The sequence below is a fragment of the Engraulis encrasicolus genome, chromosome 19, assembly GCF_034702125.1.
Source record: "Engraulis encrasicolus isolate BLACKSEA-1 chromosome 19, IST_EnEncr_1.0, whole genome shotgun sequence".
In the NCBI taxonomy this organism is placed as follows: Eukaryota; Metazoa; Chordata; class Actinopteri; order Clupeiformes; family Engraulidae; genus Engraulis; species Engraulis encrasicolus.
Window position 1 is genome coordinate 47,455,447 of NC_085875.1, and position 21,823 is coordinate 47,477,269.

A 21,823-nucleotide genomic window follows, 5' to 3' on the forward strand; every position below is an offset into this window, starting at 1 on the left:
ACATTTGGTGTGTGCACATGTACACTATATAGAAGCTTGTTGGATTTGATTAAAAACATTGAAAAGATGAAACTGAATATTCGCAGCATTTCATTTCATGTTTACACAAAGTTGCTTTTGGAACAACATGGTGCTTGAATAGCAAGAGAAGAGGCCTGTGGGTTTCAAAAGCACTCAAATGAAGAAAATAAATCCAGGGAGTGTCCCATTTCTAAATCTGGGATCTCAGACATCTATCTGACACAGCCCTTTCACATGTACATGTACATCTTTTGAATACAGATTTTCTTACTGTAAATTGGTCTGGTGTGGACAACAGTGAACCCTCTGCTGGAAAGGAGAGTGATTTAACATGAGTTGAAGGATGTTATTCTTGCAGATCGGTTTGGAATTAGATCATGCATGTGTGCGCGGACAGCAGACGAGAGCAGAGGACCAAGGGCTAAGGGTGTGAGAGCTTAGGGAATAAGCTCATACAGACTCTGTAAATGCTGAGACCGAAAAAAAAAATCAAAACAAGAGCAAATTTTGATTAATGGGTCAATAAAGATCAACATACGGCCACGGGAAATTCCTCAAAGTGACATAATGATTTTTTCTGGCAAAGGAAGAGTTTTGCTGCTAGAGTAGGCTGAGAGGATCATGGTTGCTGTACGGCTGTTACACTTGAGATCACAAAGTGCGGGCCAAATCCTGGATGGGTATCTTGACAGAAAGGGTAAACTATTCTCTCACGCTAAGGGAATTCATACTACTAGCGCTAATAATTCCTAAACTATACTGCTGTGCAAACATCCCACAGCATTTCCCACTGAATTTCATTTAGGCCTGAAGTTAGCTTGAAGCTAACTAAATAGATATTTTATGGGAAAAGCTTTATTATGGATGCGGTGGGTTGAGATATGAGTTGAGAATGGGGGCAACAACAACCACAATTAGTTTGACTCCTAAACAATATACAGAAAAAGTTCAGTAAAATAAAATTAAAGTTCAGTAAATTGCCACATTCAATTTAGATTGTTTATAAAGCGGTACACACAACTGACCAAGTCTACTGTGCTTGTCGCCCTGTGCTTTGTTTATTGAGTTGAGAAGGGAAAAATATGTTTTCAGACAAAAATTGTATTTGGCACCCAACCAAGCATCCAGCGCATTGAAGTAAACAGGAAAATCTAGTCACGACACTTAAAGTCATTAAATTGATAACCGCTATTCTTATAAAATGTGAGTCTCCATTTGGCGGGTGATTTTTTTTTGCCAGAAAAAAGGGAGGGGGGGAATGGCTTGGCCAATATTCTTGGCACCCCTTACCCCCCACCATTGAGAAAATAATTGACATCGGGGACACATAGTCAAAACATCTCATTAACATCCATTTCCCATACGAGCCCGGCCAGACTGGAGGCAAGTGATATTTCTTGAATGAATACTTTAGTAGTCTGGACATAAATGCTGGGCAATTTCGCCGTATCAAAGAGGGGAGCGTGGTTTATGAGCGGTAGCCTTGCAAATCCATTCTGACAAAATGAATGAAAAGCAGGGGCCCCAGAGGAAGTCTTGACCCGGTAGAGGTTATTGACATTGGCACACTGCGAAATGTTCCCCGTGTTTATATTAGCAGTTTTTTTTAAGTGTAATCAAAAGCATCAATCACAAATTGCCTACCACAGGAACACTCCTTCCACTGAGGGACTGTTAGAACATAAACTCCTCACGATAGGCTCGGGGGCTCACTTTTTTCATCTTTTGTTTATATTTCCGAAACATAAGCGTTTTGATTTCCCCCCCTCTCCACCTCTGCAACACCCTACCATCCAATATTTACCGTCAATAATGAGTAGCCTCTAACACGGTGGTATGGACGGAGGAGGGCAGGAGATCATCAATGCATCTCTAAGTTTGGAAAGTGCCAGGGTTCCTTCATGCCATTTCCCCCCCATCACAGAGTGAGGGAGTTTGAGGCACTGCCCAGCTCACTTGGATGCCCAGCTCTGAACTACCGTAAGACAAACTGAGTGCTCTTTGACCGGTTGTATATCAATGGTGAGCATTCAGGAACCGACAGGACGGTGGAGGGGGAAACCCAAACCACCACCGAAGGGTTCAGCCTGAAGTCACTGGAGCACGCATGAGAAGGGTAAAGCCATACAGGATCACACTGGGCTGGAGCACGCATGAGAAGGGTAAAGCCATACAGGATCACACTGGGCTGGAGCACGCATGAGAAGGGTAAAGCCATACAGGATTACACTGGGCTGGAGCATGTTGTCAGGCCAGTTTCACACCAGACCGTGGTGTGGTGGCAGCAGAAAGACGGCAGTCTTTCAGCCGAGTCTCGGGCGGTGTGTTCTACTCGGCCTTTCACACTGACCATGTTGGCGTGCATGGTGAGTCCTGTTCAAATCCTCCCCCCACACAGCCAATGCTATTTTGCCTTTCATTTCAACGGGACACTGCCGGCCAGCGCCGTGCAAATTCTGCTCAAGTTGGATTTTCCAAATGCAGCGTCTCCCATGTTCCATCTCCTCTGTTTCCATGCATTTTCGTCACTGCCGAGAAAAGTCGCTTCAGTCCCGGCAGCACACTGGGCTGCAGCACACATAAGAGGCGCAGAGCTGCACAGGCTGCAACAAGCACAAGCAGGGGTGGATCGAGCCATTTTGGGGGCCTAGGCGAAATATAAACATGGGGCCCTCAAAAGTCATTACATAGACACACAATTCTGTGTTTTGGTGATATTCAAGTGTTTTGTCTCATACAGATCTTTGATTATTTTACATTAGTGACACATTAAGATCAAGCCTGCTTTTTTGCGTGTCTACCGCGACTGGTGTGACAGTTGGGGCCCCTATGAAGGACAGATTTGGTCGGGGCCCTAGGCAATTGCCTAGGTTTGCCTGATGGAAAGTCTGCCTCTGCGCATAAGAGACGTAAAGCTGTACAGGAGTACTGTACACTGGGTTGCGGAGGTTGATGAGCTCGGGAGCATTCTGGATGGTAGGGGTGGGTATTGGCAAGGTGTTCACGATTCAATAAGCATCACGATATACATGCCACGATGCGCTTCTGCAAGATGCACTGCGTTCAGAGGCGCATCTTGCCACCAGGTAAGGCAGGCAGCTGCTGGGGGCCCCCAAGCCCCTAGATAGTCAATAACAGCCCACACTTTACCAAAGAAGTGGTGATTTTGGTTTAAATGTTTGTTCTTTAGCATTTTCGCTTGAGGCGATTCATGTACTATTTCGATGCATTGCGATATTTACTTCAGTAAATGTGTAAAAATACAGCTTGTGTCAGTTGCTGTGCAGCATTCATAAGTCAATTAATTTTTAGCATTTAAGCATCTTGGAGAGAGCTTCCATCATAACAGAAATATTAACTTACCTACTATCTACTGAACAAAATGAACCAGTGACGAGTAGAATTTTATATTAAATAATCGATGCAGTATATCGTGAAAATAAGTATTTCGATATCTTGTCATAAATTGATGCAATACATTGTGAAAATAAGTATCAGAATGTATTGTCAGGACGATTTTTTGCATAGCCCTACTAGATGGGGTTGTGGATGAGACAAAATCACTCTGTTCTCCTGGGTTCTCATACCCCATGGCATTAACTTCTGTGTTAAATTGCTTTTGATAAGCAATGCAGAAGAGTCAGTGATAGAAGGCTTGAAAACTAATATCACAATCAAAGTGAATGATAGGAATGAGTTCAATATTAAAACGGTTGTATTTCTCAAACTGTACATCCCAAACTGACAATTGAGAATACTGAATGAAAATTTCAGGCCCTTTGAGACCAATATTGAAATTGAACCATATTGCACTCTGTGATTTCCACAGACCAGCTTCTTCGAACAATACTGTATTAAGAAATTGGCTTCTGGTTATGTTAATTATTAATTATGTGATAAATGGTCTTAATTTGCCTGTCCTTGTCTGATTTGCCATGCAACCATGTAAAATGCTAATCTTGTTTCATTGCTATCTTGAGCTGTACTTGAGTGATGTTTTTGGGCATTTGCATGATGGATTAGAATTGTCAGCTTACTCTAAAATCCCCACTGCGCTGATCACCTCAATTTTTTTCCTGACACATTTCCACAGGCCGTACTAATTTTCATTGGTCCATATTGGTATTGTTTAACTGTAGCATGTATTCAGACACTCACATGTGTCCATACACACAGACAAGACAGTAATACAGATACACACATACACAGACATGCACTCACGCACACGCATGCACGCACGCACGCACGCACGCACGCACTCTCTCACACACACACACACACACACACACACACACACACACACACACACACACACACACACACACACACACACACACACACACACACACACACACACACACACACACACACACACACACACACACACACACAAACAATTGGGACAACCTCTGCTCTGTCATTGCAGGCGCCAATTCCAACAGCACCATAAATCACTGTTCTGTCCGTCCCCTGCCAGAGAAAGTGCTTGCGCAAAACAACAACAGAAGTAGCAGCGAGGCTGCAATGCACATACATTTCCCACACTCATCAATATAAAAACGAGCTCTAATAAAAACAATATTAATACCATCCCTTCTCTTTTCACATAGATCTCTACAGTATAACCACATTTTTTTAACCCCCCCCAACACAACTGCCTATTGTGGTTGATAACGTAAGCGATGATTTTTTTTCCCCTCCGAGCACGGGGGCATCTGTTAGCCAAATGGGGAGACATGATGAGGGAAGGGTCCCCTTATACTCGCTATCCACCACACACTCGCAGGCTTTGCCGAGGTGACAATAATCAAGAGTGTCATTCCGATACAGACACCGGGGAGGGGGAAAAAACGGCAGACCTTTTAATTACAGTACAGGCTTTTCATCTGCCAAGGCTGAGCCTTGGCACGGGCTGCCGCTCCTTGTCATCCCTTGGCACATCGGCAACCCAAGTGTTGAGCTTGACTTCTAATCATCCACGCGGTGATTTTGGGGCGGGGGGGTGGAGACACGATCTGAACGGCGGCGTGCATGTCGTTGCCACTCCTCTCAGCGTTCTGACGATCTCCAGACATTGTCAGCATGGCCATGAATTATTTATGACCGGCTTGCTTTTCGGCGAAGGCTGTGCCATGTGTTCACAATAAAAAGAGGAACTGTTTCGATGCCTTCGAAATCTGTTACAATGTTATTATCATCTGGAGTGAGAGAGCAACTCCTCGCAGGAGTACCAAAAAAAACCTCAAGGAACATATGAAGCCGTATATCACTGGTGAGACTGTACTGTACGCATTGCTGTAGTTTAAAAAAGGACAAACCTAATAACGGTCAACTGTTATCAAACTTTTCAAAAGCAATCAGGCAAAATGAAACATGGGGAAAAAAGAATACTTCATAGAAACAATGATGAGAATTCCCTGGCTGAGCTCCAAGGCGGATGGGGTGGGGGGAGTCCTCTTTGAGGGCATGTCCGTCAATAGTGTCATTAAGCCCTTTGCCAGGTGCCAGACGGTGCTAAGGAGAATCTGGCCCACACCTACATACACCACCAGCCGCCAGAGAGCTGCCCGCGGCGCCACGTCCCTGGTACTCGGCGTGCGCGGGAGATGCCAGGGCATGGACGGATTCCACCTGGACTATACCCGTTCCATCAAGAGCGCTCCCCAGTGGACGACATGGAGGTTTTGGTTTTTTTGGACATCTCCAGACATCTGCATGTGGTTTGGCCTACTACAGGTGAGCTCTTGGTAATGTCTTTCCCACGTACGGAGCACTATAAAAATGTCCGTGCCACTTTATAGATGAATATATAAGACATTCATATACTGTGTTGTGGAGAATGGAGCAGGGGAGGAGGACACTGCCTTGGATAAACCTGGCGGATTGCATTCCATAGCACAGCTCTCCTCTGTCTGCAGCGTCCTCATCTACTACATGGCAACCTGAATTCGAGGAGAGCAGCCGGGCATTCAGTCGGCACCGCCATACACGGACTGGAGAGAACCAAACCGGATGAAGGCGGGGCTGTTATATGAACTATGAACACTTGACCTGATGTGCCCAGAAACCAACCAATCAACACACATATTTCAGCACTGCTGAAGACCTAAAAAAGCCCACCTTCCTGCTCTGCTCTTCATAGCTGCCTAAAACAATGTGGGTGTCACGATTGTATATCAAGGAAGTTTGGTCTTAAGTCCAGAGTGCACGTCAGGGAAGACATCTTCAAGGTCCATTTTGTAAGATTCCCTTACCCCTTTGACCTTAGCAGGGCTGGGAAGTGATAATACAACACAGGGCTTGACATTGGCACTTATCAACCAGGCAAATGCTGGTGAAACTTGGCTGTGGCAGGTAACAATTTCAGTCTCACCAGCCACTTTTGCAGGTAACGTATTCTTTGGTGTGACAAATCACAGTAGCTGCATCAATTGTTTGTATTTAAATGGGAAACTATTCCAAAGAAAAAAAGAAAAAACTCTTGCTAACAGAAAGGCTAAATGGCTAGTGACTCTGGAATACCATTAGCCACAGTGGCCGGTGAGCGTCAAGCCCTGATACAAGATTCCTGAAGTAATGTACTAGGAATCATTTGTTTTTACCCTTCTATGCTCATACCATGTGACGTCCATGAGACTCTCAAGGTGTTACAGTATGTGTCAGTATGTGTCATGATGCAGTCAAGAAAACACGGTAGAAATGCAGTGACTCCTATGTTGTCGCTGATAATAATTTATCATGGCATAGCAAGTGGAAATCAAACTATTCTGCTCTGTGTATGTCCCTGATAAGTTAAGGTACGGGTGCATGGGCGTATGGGCACATGGGAGTTGGAAATGTTGTGAGATGACGTAGTTCTCTCATTCACGAGTGAACGTTGTGTGAACAACTGCAGAAAACTTTTTTTCTTTTATTAAATTCCACTAATGATTACCCTGAGCCCACCCAAACTTCTCATGATACTTGTCTCACATTCACGCACACGCACACGCACACGCACACACACACACGCGCACGCGCACACGCACACGCACACGCACACGCACACGCACACGCACACGCACACGCACACGCACACACGAGAAGCCCATGAGATGGTATGATAAAATCTCACTCAACAATTTGTAGCTGAACAGTAATGTGAAAGGTATTTGATGAACATGAAATCAGGCCTGTTTCCTTTTATCCTGCTATTTATGGGTTGTTCTGATACTATTACCAAAGTCTGGGTGCTTTAAATGGCCATGATATAAAGCTATAATTTGGAAAATAATTTGAAACATTTGGTAAGCCAAGCTGAAATAACCAAGTACAAAACAATTAACTGGACTGAATGACCCCAGCCCCCTGACCAGCACTGTCCCCTCGCTCACCTTCCACCATGTCCATGGCGTCTGGCGGGTTGCAGTGTCCGGCATGGCTCACCGCCCATACTGGGTACCGTCGACCAAAGGACTGGTAGAGGGTCTGCATGAAGGTCTTGTAGAAACCCACCACACCTGGGTTACCTGTAAAAACAAGGCAGATAAACACTTGTGATACGTAAATCAAATGTTGCGAAATATCAACTGGTTTCAATCGTGCTGAAGTTTTGCATCCTCTCTAGTATACACAAAGACTGCAGTCACTGCAGCCACTCATTTGAAAGATGGAGGCGGTGTTCTGCTCTACGTTAATGCTCCCAGCTCTGATCAAAACACTGTGGACGTCTTAGAAACCTGATGAGAAACCACAAAAACTACCAACATCAATTCTCTTCCTTCCTAGTCTGCTCCTATCGACGAAGATTGCGATCAATCTGCTGAAACTAATTTAAAACACTACAGCACACAGACACCACAACAGACCAAGAGGAGAGCATGATACACTAAAACGATTTTATAGTCCATGCGCTGGTTGCCTGTTTAGTCTGTTCACGGATTTCTTCCTTTTCTTTCAATTAGCTTATACTGTAAGGCTGGAACTTGCGCCAGATTACTTTTCAGGAACGATTTAGGTATATGAAGCAAGAAGGGCCCTTAGGTCCAGCAGTTCCACTCGTTTAGTTGCTCTACAAAGCAGAACAAAAACATTATGGTGGCTTTTAGTCTTTACACTCCAAAAGATGCTGGAACGGCCCTGAAGCCTGACTGGATGCGAGAGGAACAGAAAATATTTATATTTTTTAAGTCATTTAACAACAAACAAATCTATTTAGCTTGCTTTCTCTGTCAGGTAGATTTGTTTAATGGCTTTAGAGTTTTCGAGTTATTTCACCAAGTTATTTTACCCATGCTTAAGATGTTCATTCTATTATCATGTCCACATTTCAGTGCTGCATGTCATTATTGACACAGACAAAGAAATACATGCTTTTCATTTACCACATTTCTACTTATTTTCACAAAAAGCATATGAAAAAGGAAAATCATAAATCTGTAAATAACACATGTAAATTACACATTAACCAACATTAAAATATATTGAAATCCTGTCAACATGATGATATGACACTGCGCATACCGTACGTGATATGACAATGCACATTTTTCAAAGAGGGGTGTACGTCAATCAATGTAAGTTTTCATAAATCAGCACCTAGGTATAAGAAAATTGATTTTATTCTCCAAACTATTTTATTTTAGTTTATGTACAAGAGTAAAAAGCACTTCTGCATCTTCTTCGACTCTATGGTAAGTACCGTAATAGCATACTTCTGCATTATACCTACATACCGTACATCATCAGACTCACACATACAGCAATGTAGCATACATGACGCTTCAAGGTAAGCTTACTCCTCTAACACAATCTCTCAACACTGATTGCGCAGGGTGCTGTGAAATTATAAAAGGATTTTAATAATGAAAATTGATTCACATAAGGCACATTTGGGTGTGTGCCAGGACCTGGAGCGCGCCTCTATTAAATCGGAGCCCTTGGTGTGGGAAAATTAAAAACTACTGGGGCCTCATACCCCCCTTTTTCAGTTTTTTTAAAGCAGGCTGCAAGACAGAAATAGCTTTTGATGTAGCGGTGTCTGTCAACAGCTCCAGTACAGTGGTGTGTGCTGTGTGATGGGCGATTACATAATTGGCTGTTCAGTGCTGAAGTATGTGTGTGGGATCGCGAGTGGCCATGGTAACCCACAAGACAGCGCTGGAAGAGGCCAGAGGTGAGGAGGGTCTTCTGAAGGGGCTGCCACCAGGGTTGCCAGATGAGGCTGATGATTTCCAGCCCAAAACATTCTCAAAACCCGCCTGGAAGCACTAAATCCCGCCCAATTCTATTGATTTCTATGGTAAAAATTGGGTGGTTTTTTTCTCCAAAATGCATTTTTTCCCTGCACACGGCAATCCTAAGCAGCCCAACTGGGTGGGAAACCGCCCAATCTGGCAACACTGGCTGCCACCTCACAGCTGAGACAGTGGGCCTGACGTTAAAACCCCAATGTGGTGACAGCTGGAAACTGTGTGTTTGACTTCTCCTCTGTTTTAAACTGTTACCATGCTACCAAGCAGGTAAATCTGTCGGGCAGTGAGTGGTTTTTGTTTCAGTCTGTCAAACCTGTAGCTGTCTCCTATTCAGTCATAAGCGTTTCATAAGCCTCTCCTCATTTCTCTCTCTCTCCTTCATAGTATCACATGGTTTTCTCTCTCTCTCTCTCACTCTCTCTCTCTCTCTCTCTCTCTCTCTCTCTCTCTCTCTCTCTCTCTCTCTCTCTCTCCATGTCATGCGGGCCACAAAAGCCCAGTGGCGCCCTCATCTGATCTTATGCTATTGTGCTGCGGATCAGACGGTCACTGACGGCTGACGGACCCACTTCTCCCCTCTCAGCTTCAAAAGCTTAGCCAGTCATGAAGTACGAGACAAAGACAGGGAAGCACCTCAATCAGACGCACATAGACAGACAAAGGAGGACAGACAGACAGACAGACAGACAGACAGACAGACTAATAAGGAAGGATGAAAGAGAGCGAACGGAAGTGACACAGAGAAATTTTCATATGACGAAGAGATAGACAGCACACAGAGTGAACACCATTTGGAGAGGGAAATAGAGAAAAACGAAAAAAATGAAATGAAAGTGAAAATAATTATAGGAGGATATAGAGAAGAGTCAAGAGCATGGTATGGACATAACGGATATAATAGTGGGAGGATTGAAGAAATAATTGGATGGAGAACCAGTAGAAAAATTAAGAGAGATTTTAAAGCTAAAACATGGACATACGAGACCATACAAGGACATACAAGAACAGAGATGAGGAGAGAGAATAGGCATACAGACAATACCACAAAATAGACAAAGAAGTTTGGATTTTAGTATGGACATAGACAATTGTGGGGTGGGCCCCAGCAACAATACAACACCGCAACTGGAAGAGCAGCAATGAAGAGAGGAACGAGGCAGACAGACACAGCACCAGGACCGGATTAACGCACAGGCTAGATATGGCTGCAGCCTAGGCACCCCCACCTGCTAGGGGCCCCCAATTGGTTTAAAAAAAAAAAAATTAAAAAAAAAAAATTGGTGAGGGAAAAAAACAGAAAATGCATTATTATGAAATGATGTGGTATTGAAGAATCCATCTGCCACGTCAAATAGAGTTGTCTTGGTAATACTCCTTTCCACAGTTGGAAGACATGTTATCCATGATATCAAAATTATGATGCGGTCTATGCAATTTCGTCACAAAATGTTCCCTTCTGCAGGGGCCTACAAGAACCCGAAGCCTTGGGGCCACAGGCTATCTAAATCTGGCCCTGCACAGCACCACACATGCAGGAGAGGAATGTGAGATGAAATGGGAATGGTGGGAGCGACATGAAAGACCCCCAGACATCTTTGGCCTGGAAGAAAAAAAAAGAGACAGAGCCAGAGATGGGAGAGAGACAGAGAAGTGATGAGAGAAAAGTGACAGAGAAGGAGGGCAGAAAGATTAGCTGACAAACGACAGCGCAGCCCCACAGCTGGCTTGTAACAATGGCCACTCTGTGTGGTCCAAGCCCACTTGCACTGACACAGTATCAATACTGGAGAGCAGAGACCCGCAAGCTCGCTCCTCGCTCCACACATCTGTGTATATGTTTGTGTGTCCGTGTGGTGTGTGTGCACGATGTGCAGCCCCCCTACCTCCACCAACATCACCACCATCACTACCACCACCTAGTCATGTACAGCTTGTGTCCATTGTGTCTGTATCACATTGGAGACACTAGATACAAGATAAGACAGAGAGGAGAGATAGGAGAGTGGCAAGAAGAGTTGCTGATAAAGTGGCTGATGAAATAAAGGTACGGCTCATGACCCTTAGGCCGGCCGCACATTGGCTCCGACAGCACTGCGGCGCACTTTTGCTTCCGACAGAATTCGGACCCCCAAACCCAATTTCACACGAACATTGCATTGATAGTCAATGGGCGGCGCCGACAAAATAGAACTTGTCTCTAATTGCTATCCGACATCGGCGAATGTCCGCGGACATCGGCACCAGTGTGCAGGGTTCTATTGAAAATAATGAAATCGAACTTTTGCGGAGCCGTGCGCAGCACTTTGTCGGAGCCTATGTGCGGAAGCCCTTAGTCAGAGACCTGCTGCCCATTCACGTATATGCAAGCTTCAATGCCATGAGTGAGTTAGTGTGCTTATTATGATGCTGGATGTGAGCACTGGTGGCCTTTACCCCACCCCCTTCCTTCACTCTTCAGGCCCATCCAATCTCTGCACCCAAAATAATGTATCTGGTACCTCTCTTTCTCTTTCCATGCCTCCATCTCGGTCTTTCTCTTTCTCTCTGTCTCTCTCTGTCTCTATCGGTCTCTCTCTCTGGAGCACAACACAACACAACCCACCTACTGTATACCCCATCCCCCACCCTTAAATTAAACTCTGCACGCAAAACTATCTGGCACGTATGTAGGTGACGAGAGGAGCAAGGCTGCAGGTGCAGCCTCCAGACCACAGAGCTTATGGGCTCTCTCTTCTGCTCAATGTCATTAACCAGAGCAGTTAAAACAACACGCTGCCAATCACGGCCACAGTCGATACTTATGTTAGAGGACAAGTCGGCGATAGGAATAATAACGAAACTGAAGGGGGAAAAGAGCAGCATTTATAAAAAGCCTTCAAACATTCTTTTTGTAATCTTCCCGCTTATAGGTTTTAGTGCACAGATGGCTCCACAAAAGTGATGAGTGGGCAGCCAGTCGCTTTAAGTGGAAAGCACACGCTGAAAGAAAAATGAACGGGTTAAGTTCTGTCTGTGCCGCTAAGACTGAGTCAAAGGGGGATCGATTTTCTGTTGCAAATGTTTCCAAGACGGGCAGAGGTATGTGCAGAACAACAGGCCTAACCCACGGATGAAATCAAGCGCTCTGACCGAAAGTTCAAAAGTTTTTAATCTGAGAATTATGGTTACATGTCAAATATTTTTCTTAGCATACTAATGTGCTTAAATTGCCCCTCGATTCTGAATTCTAAAGCACTGGGTTCATGTCTTGGGCTCATTCATGAAATCCATGGAGTCTGACGCCTGCTAACAACCTGGCATACATGAACAGCCAATGGAAGCCACAGAACTCACTTGCCAAATAGTTCACAGAGGAGGGAATTTACTTTGCATCGGGACTTAAAAGTCTTTGAAAAGATTGGGAACGTTATACCATGTTTACTGGGTGTCCGACTTAATTATGGATATGAAGCATGGACATGGCTGCTTTAGCAGGCGGAAAGGAGCGTGTGTGGGGTTGTGCAGGGTTGGGGTAGTAGGCAGGGTAGCTGGGTCATAGCACTGGAGATCAACAGTGGACATGGAAGCTGCGTGAACTAACTGCAGTCTCCTAACTACTGCCAGAACGGTTTTATTATGGTAAATGAGTATCAATTGATCTGTAGGGATAGATAGATAGATAGATAGATAGATAGATAGATAGATAGATAGATAGATAGATAGATAGATAGATAGATAGATAGATAGATAGATAGATAGATAGATAGATAGATAGATAGATAGATAGATAGATAGATAGATAGATAGATAGATTATATCAGTCAGTGTAAGTCACAAAAGGATGTCTGAGGTATTGTTTGAAAGCTCTTTTCTGGCTCTACAAATTACTCAAACAGCATGGAATACAACAACCTTCAGAATATGAATTATGATACATTGAAAAATTAAAAATTGAATATAAAAAAAAACTTATATTTTAAAATGGCTGGTTTCTTGTCTAAACATAGCCTGTGAGATCATAAACAACACCTGAAAATGGGGAGTTTGGTTCTTTATTCATTGCAGAGATAATGGGACATAAAGGTTGAAATGAGTTGTAATGAAGTAGTAATAGAGTAGTGTCAGGGACAGGGCTGGACTGGCCATCTGGCATAACGGGCATTTTCCCGGTGGGCCCTGCACCCTCGTCGGTCCCTATTCCAGGTACTCAAAAACTACACGGCTTCTGCCCATTGTCAATGGACACAGTGGAAGCTAGACCATTTTAAGCATTCAGAGAAGGCAGGGTTGAAAGAATAAGCTCAGTAAAGGAGTTTTTAAATGTTCAAGCATCAAAGGGTATGTTGTAGCTGTATATGATGGCAACTAGTGGCTAGCATGTGTTGAGGAATGTATGCCGAGCACTGGAGAGGTGAAACTGAACTTCCTGCATCCTCATGGACCATCTCCATCCTTCACATATTCCGATAGACATGCTGTCATGTGATATTACTATGGTATCACCATATTATTACTAGGTGATTTGTATGATGCCATATTTTTGAGTCCCATTGTCTCTGAAATGAATAAAGAACCAAACACCAGCATTTCAGGTGTTGTTCATGACATTGCAGGCTATGTTTAGACAAGGAACTGGCCATTTTAAAATATATATTTTTTTGATATTCAATTTTTAATTTTTCAATTTATGATAATTCATATTCTGAGGGTTGTTGTGTTCCATGCTGTTTGTGTAATGTGTAGATGTGTAATGTGCCAGAAAAGAGCTTTCAAACAATACCTCAAACACCCTTTTGTGACTTACACTGACTGATATAATCAAGGCTGAATGCAAAGTGTCCTACCCTCATATGTAAACCCTCGCTAGTCTGTTTCTCCCTTAATATTGGTTTCAGATTCACACAAATGCAGTTCTGGGGTGCTACCTTGCTACTAAACAGGCACAGCAAGTCTGATTGAAATCCGTGTCGGTCGGGTCCCAAAGTGTCTGATTTCACGTGAAATGACCCAGATAGAGTACATGCAGTACATGCATACAGTAATAAAGAATACAAAATAAGACAGCAGGCACATAGGAAGAAAAAAGAGCAACCAGAGGAACAGAATGAGTGTATATGTTTGGTTTATCCTCCTATAATGAGGACACAACAAGGGAGAAGGCTAATGTGAACCATGCACTGTGAGGTTCAGCCACTTGAAAGCAGCACTCGCCAGCTCACCACCCTCCTCTTAAGGGCTGATTCTCTCTCACCCTCCCACTTTCTCTCTCTCCCACTCTCTTTTCTCCCTTGCTTTCCTTTCCCTCAGTCGCTTCCTCTTCTGTCTTGGCCCTAATCAAATGTGCATGCTGCAACCTCAAACGTCCCTCTCAATGTGGTTGGAGCTCCATCAGGATCCCTCAGCTTTTTTTTCTTCTTTCATTTAATTCTTTCTTTCTGTCTTTCTTTCTTGCTTGCTTGTTTGCTTTCTTTTTCCTTCCTATCTTTGCTTTCGAGATCCCTCTCGAAAGCCGGCGACAAACAGAAGCATCTAAACAGTATATGGTGGCCCTGAGTACTCAGTAATAAGCTGAAAAAAGAAGGGAAAAAAACAGAAGCACACTGCAGCTCCCACCCTCTCTGCCTTCCCCTAGTGCTTCCAGACACAGTTGTGGAATATCTCTCGATAGGGTGGACAGAGAAAAGGAGAGCCATTAAAAAAAGAGAAGGGATGGGGAGAAAATAAGTGAAAGACATGGACAGATGAGCTAAATGAGGCCATGAGAGAAGTGGAAGCGAAAGGTAGGGAGAGGGAGGCCATAAGGTGAGAAGGGCTGCGGGGAAGACAGGAATCAGGAAAGAATAGTTGAGGATAGCAGAGCAAGAAGAGCAGTGGACAGGAAAAGAGGAAAGGATGGAGAATGGATAGAAAAGACCATTAAAGAGATTAAAGGGAAAAGGTATACGAAAATACAAGATATTTGTCTGAATGGCCATGGCTGACGTGCCCTTGATTAAGGCACCTAAGTACAGGGAACAGTAACCAATGCCCTGTAAATAACTGAGTCGCTTTGGGTAACAGTGTCAGCTAAGTGTGATGTCATGTAGTGTAATGTAATGATTGTAGGAAAATATGTATGACAAAAAAGTAAGACTGCAATTGGGGGACTGGAAATGGGAGAAGGGTGCACCTGACAATAAATGTCAAAGTGTAAAGGGTACAAAAGATTGAAATTTGAAGGAAGACAATTGGTCGGAACAAGAAAAGAGCAATGAGAGTGGAAATGAGAGAGAAGAGGAGAGGACGATAGTGGAGAGAACCACTGAGGAGATGAGAGAGGAGAGGAAAGGAAAGGAGAGACCAGATGAGATGAAAAGAGGAGAGCAGAGATGGGAAGAGAAGAGAAGAGAAGCAAGAGGGGTGGACAATAGGGAGGAAGAGAGGAGAGGAGAGTGGAGGAGAGGGAAAGAGAGGAGAGGGGAGGGCAGGAGGGGAGAGAGGAGAAGAGAGAGAAGAGGAGATGAGGAGAGGACAGGAGAGCAGGGGGGGTGTCAGAGAGGAAGAGAGAAGAAAGAATGCAGAGGACATGGGAAGATCGGAAGAAGAGAGATGAGAGCGAAGAGAGGAAGAAAAGAGAGAGGAGAAAAGAGAGGAGATGAGAGGAGATGACAGGAAAGAGGAAGAAAGGAGAGAGGAGAGAAGAGGAGAGGAAGAAAGGAGAGAGGAGAAAGGAGAGGAGAGGAGATGGGATGAGTAGAGAGGATAGGAGGAGGAAAGGAGAGGGGGGAAAAGAGAGGAGAGGATAGGAGCGGATGGGAGAGGAGAGGCGAGGAGAGGAGAGGAGAGGAGAGGAGAGGAGAGAAGACAGAGAAGAGAGAAGAGAGGAGAGAAAAGAGAGGAGAAAAGAGAGAGGAGAGGAGAGAGAGCTGGGGCCAGCAGCAAGGCCAACAGCAGCCCTCTGCAGCCCCTTAAATAGATTAAATGCATTTGTATGTTTTCATTCATGCCGAGCTTTTCCCCCAAATGTCTCCCAGATGGCCCCAGATATGTGCGCCATGCCGAGAGAGAACAGGGGGATGAAGTGAAAGGGCAAAGAGAGAAATAGAAAATGAACAGACCACAGAGGGAAGGGGAAAAGCGAGAGACAGAGTGAGAGAGAGACAGACACAAGAGAGAGCGACAGAGAGAGTGAAGGTGAAGATGGAATGAGTGTGCAAAAGAAAGTGATAAAGAGACAGAGCAAGTGGGAAGAGAAGAAAGGGAAGAGACGGGCAGGAGCAGAAAGACAACAGAAAAAGAAGAGGACTGTGTTGGGGTGCCAAGATTGGAAATGGACGTTTTTTTTGTCACCACACACCACAATAAAGACGGCAGCTCACACTTCACAGAGCTCCACAGGGATACAATAAGGCGGGGCAGCATCTCCTACTGTACTGGGCTGCGTTTCCCAAAAAATATTTAAGTAGTAGGTACTTAAATGAGGTGCCTCCTTGGTAATATACAGTATCACATCAGGTTAGGCTTATATATACAGTGCAATGATTTTATAGGTCTACGTACAATATTTTGTCTTGCACATGTAAAAAATGAAATGTTAGTGCAAAGTGCACGTGTGAGGTAAAGTGGTGCATGTAGTATAAACTTTTAGTGATGATGAAAGACCTATATCAGATATTGCCAAAGTGGCACAACTGTATCACTTAGGCCTAAATACTACTTTCTTAGAGCTGCAACACAGCCTAGTACTGTACTGTACAGGGAAAAAAGTAGATATTAAATTATTAGTATATTAGTAAATTCAATTATTACAAGAGATGAAATTAATTACATTTCAGACTCAATGAAAAGCGAGGAAATTAACTCAATTTCAAACTCACTTAACATTTGGTCTCACTCAAAAATAGTCTTTGCCCTAAGTCAAGTCTTGTCAATATTTTGTAATTAACACTAGAATGCGAATAAATACCAAACACTGGTGGCACCTGAAGCAGGATGCGTGGGTTATCATCTTGCTGCAGAGTTGGAATCACACTGACCATGAGTGCGTTTACATGCAGTTCAGTATCCCGAATATGAGGCATATCCCGGTTATGATCATATTCGGGATAAGGTGTTTATATGCGCACAGAACGTTATATCCCAGCCTACATTCTTGGCCGTTATAGAATTCTCTTCAAATGCGTGTAGCCTGGATACCAGCAACAGCGTTCCATGGGAAGCCCCTGTATTCGGGATAAGGTGTATACATGCGTCAGTATCCCGGCTTCTTTCGGAAAACTCCACCTAGCATATCCCGATTTCTCAGTATCCCGAATAAGGGCTTATTCGGGATACTGAAGTGTTTATATGCGCAAACGGAAATTCGGGATACTTAATATCCCGATCATATTCGGGATACTGAACTGCATGTATACGCACTCCATGTACAGAGTTTTACACAGACTCCACAGAGTTCCGTGTGTGTGTGTGTGTGTGTGTGTGTGTGTGTGTGTGTGTGTGTGTGTGTGTGTGTGTGTGTGTGTGTGTGTGTGTGTGTGTGTGTGTGTGTGTGTGCGTGCGTGCGTGCGTGTGTGCGTGCGTGCATGTGTGCAGTGCTGATGGTTGTGCCGCAATAACAAAATGACTTGCAGCAATGACAGAGCAAATGGAAGTCATTAGCGCCACTCCGTGACCACGACTTGTATTAATTGGATGTGATGCCCTGCCAATCGACTGCTTATCCTTTGCTCTCTGCTCTAGTTGCTAGTAAATTCCTGGTTACGTAGTAAAATGTTAATTTATGACCTTCAAGACAATGGAATGGCAAGTGAGATTTTCATGACAAAGTTCAGTGTACTTTGCCATTCACTGCACCAAAGAGCACACAATCAACAACAGGCCAAATCAAGGGGCATTTAGAGAAAAAAAGAAAATAATAAATAACCATACCATATAAAAAATAAAAAAATGCCATAATACCAGCCTGGAAAAACACAAACACACGCACGCACGCACAGTTTGCAGTTATTGGGCGCATCTCTCTCTCTCTCTCTCTCTCTCTCTCTCTCTCTCTCTCTCTCTCTCTGTCTCTCTCTCTTCTCTCTCTCTCTCTCTCTCTCTCCTCTCTCTCTCTCTCTCTCTCTCTCTCTCTCTCTCTCTCTCTCTCTCTCTCTCCCTCTCTCTCTCTCTCTCTCCTTCTCACACACACATGCACACATTCTGCTTCTCTCTCTTATCTCGACAGGCTCAGGCTGCAGTGACTCAGAGGGGGCAAGCAAGTGGGAGAGGAATCGTAAACGGTGCAAGAGAGCCTTGATCCAGCCTTTGGCATGTCCCACTGAAGAGTCCTTCTCCCTTACTCTCTATCTCTCTCTCTCTATCCTCTACCGTTCTCTGAGTCCTCTCTGCTTTCATTCTTCTCTCTCTCTTCACTCATCTTTCCCTCACTTTCTTGAGTTCTCCTCTCTCTTGTGCTTTCTCAATTTCTCCACACCTTTTATTCTTCCTTTCTCCTCCCCCCTCTCTTTTTCGCTCTCTTGAGTTCTCCCCCTTTCACTCTTTCTCTCCTCTGTCTCACTTTCTCAAGCTCTCCTGTCTTCCCTCTCTTCCTCCTTGCTCCTCTCTCTCTATATATATCTCTCTCTCTATCTCTCTCTCCTCCCTGCTCTTCCCCAGCTCCATAAATTTGGGGCCTGTCCAGGGGAACGTTAAGCAGATACCCTGCCCGGCGCGAGTGACCCCACGCCTGCCTGGAGTAGCGCAGCACTGACGTAGCCTCGCAGGTGCAGACCCTGCTGCTCCGAACATACATGGACTCCTCCACATACATACACATACACATGCACGCGCACGCATGCACACACACACACACACACACACACTGTCCATCATAGACATGGACTCCCTTACATATAAACATACACACACACACGCACACACTTTATTATCTAGTAGCCTACAGTCCCAAGAAAAAGTTTGTACACCCTTTGAAATTTCTTACATTTCTGTCAAAATTGGTCATAAAGCATGATCTGATCTTCTTGGAAATCACAAGAAGGAACAACCAGAGTCTGCTTTAACTAATTCAACCCAAGCATTTACAAGTTTACTTATTTTCATTGGCCATAAGATGTAAACATTCACAGGACAGAAAGGCATAAGTAAGTACACCCTTGCATTCAATAGGTTTTAACCCTAAGTTTGTCGCAATAACCTCAACCAGATGTCTCCTGTAGTTGCAGATCAGATTAACAAAACAATCTGGATGTATCTTGACTCCCTCTTCTTTAGAAAACTGCCCTTCTGCAGCAAGGTTTCTGGGATATCTGGAGTGAATAGCTTTCTTGACTTCATGCCATATCATCTCAAATGTTTTTTGTCAGAGCTTTGACTGGGCTATTCCAGAATGTGTATTTCATTGTTATGAAGCAATTCAAAAGTCAATTGCCTCTAAAATATGGGTTGTTGTCCCATTTCAGCACCCATCCTCTTGTGTGCCTCAACTGTGTGACAGACTACCTCACATTTTTTCTGTAAAATATCTCAATGAACTTCTGAGTTCATTGTTCCACTAATAATAGCAAACTGACAAGGGCCTGAGGCACCAAGGTAGCCGCATATAATGATTCTCCCGCCACCATACTCAAAGGTGGAGATGATGTTTTGGTGAAGGTGTGGTTCTCCAGTTCTCCTCCAAACATGATACTATGTGTTCCCCTGAAAAATTCAACTTTGGTTTCAACGTTGGTCTACAGAATATTTTGCAGTAATTTTATGAAGCATATAAATGCTTTTTCGTAAACCTCAAAGGTGCAGCAATATTTTTTTGGACAGAAACCCCATTAATTTTAGATTGGCAGAATGAACCCCATTTTTAGTTATTCTTGGTTACATCTCCACTTCTGAGTATGGTGGCGGGAGCATCATTATATGCGGCTACCTTGCTGCCTCAGGCCTTTGAAAGTTTGCTATTATCAGTGGAGCAATGAACTCAAGTTTATTGTGATATTTTACAGAAAAAACGTGAGGAAGTCTGTCACACAGTTGAAGCACATAAGAGGATAGGAGCTGAAATGTGACAACAACCCATACTTTAGAAGCAAATCTAAATTAGAATGCCTTCATAACAATGAAATACACATTCTGGAATAGTCCAGTCAAAGCCCTGACTAAAAATAATTGAGATTATATGGCATGAAGTCAATAAAGCTATGCACTCCAGACATCCCAGAAACCTTGCTGACGAGAGGCAGTTCTCTAAAGAAGAGGGAGACAAGATACATCCAGATATTTTTGTAAATCTGATCTGCAACTACAGGACAAGTCTGGTTGAGGATATTGCAACTAACTGAGGGTTAAAACCTATTTAATGCAAGGGTGTACTTACTTATGCCTTGCTGTCCTGTGAATGTTATAGCCTTATGGCCAATAAAAATATGATAACATGTAAATGTTTGTGTGGAATTAGTTAAAGCAGACTCTGATTGTTCCTTCTTGAGATTTCCGGGAAGATCAGACCATGTTTTATGATAAATTTTGACAGAAATGTAAGAAATTTCAAAGGGTGTACAAACTTTTTCTTGGGACTGTATATATTCATGTAGAGATCAAATTTGCCAATAGGCCACACAGTTTCAATGAGCAGCACAGTTTTTTTTCACTTTTCACTTCAGTTCCAATACCTTTGTTAAGAACAAACGCCACTTTTATCTACCTTAGATAATCCCACACCACACAATAACATTCAAAAACATGAGGACTGAGTAGTATAACCTACGGTAATAGTTTGAGATCTTTCTCCCACTCGTCTGATGAGAACCTCCATTGGGTCAAAGTGAGCACATGTGGAGAGTACCAAAAGAAACATGGCGTGGTGCCAAGGCACAAGATCACCGGCTTATGAGTTAAACAATAGAGAGGCCAACATATCATATTATTAAGAGGTTCTAAGAGGTCTCGACTTCTTCAGTGCATTTGTGGGTGGAAGGTGATAGATGTCTGTTGGGGTTTCCTGGATTTGTTCCGTGCCAAACATTACATTTAATGCCAAATCAAAAAATCCCTCAGACCGTTGCCTCTTTTGTAAAAAAATAACATGTCACTGGCCCAGATGTAGTATTGTTTCAGGGAAACGTTGTGGTGTGTTGGCCTGTATGATTGATGCATGTTGCATTGCACTGTCTGTACTGTATTGCATTGTACTCAATCAATCAACCAATCAATCAATATTATCTACATAGCACATTATCAAACAAAACCGTCATTCAATGTGCTATAGAGTAGAGAAAGGGAAAAGAGAAGAAAAACTATATATTGTACAATAGTAGATAACTATCACCAAAGGTAGATAAAATAAATAAATAAATAAATAAATAAATAAAGCTGTTTTTAAAAATGGTCTGTCCTGTGTTGCATCATTTGCTAATTTCTTTTTCAACATGGTCATTTAGGACCTGTATCCACAAAATGTGTTGTTAGCTCCGAGAACACTCAAAACCTTGCCTCCAGGTAGGGATGGGATATCGGTATCGGGTTCAGATATCACCATACTGTAAATCAGAGATTGGATCAGAATTCTCCCAAAATTTCTGATACTGACATTGCATATTAGTTTTCAGGATGGGATTGTTACT

At 43.5% G+C, this 21,823-nt stretch overlaps 1 protein-coding gene across 1 annotated transcript in view; it reads right to left on the reverse strand.

The window, feature by feature from the left end:
• ldah (lipid droplet associated hydrolase) overlaps positions 1-21,823 on the reverse strand; it is an 86,667-nt gene that overhangs the window by 52,632 nt on the left and 12,212 nt on the right. The window contains exon 3 of the mRNA XM_063223934.1: positions 7,395-7,529. Within this exon, the coding sequence (XP_063080004.1) occupies positions 7,395-7,529 (135 nt within the window). The remainder of the gene's footprint in view (positions 1-7,394; positions 7,530-21,823) is intronic.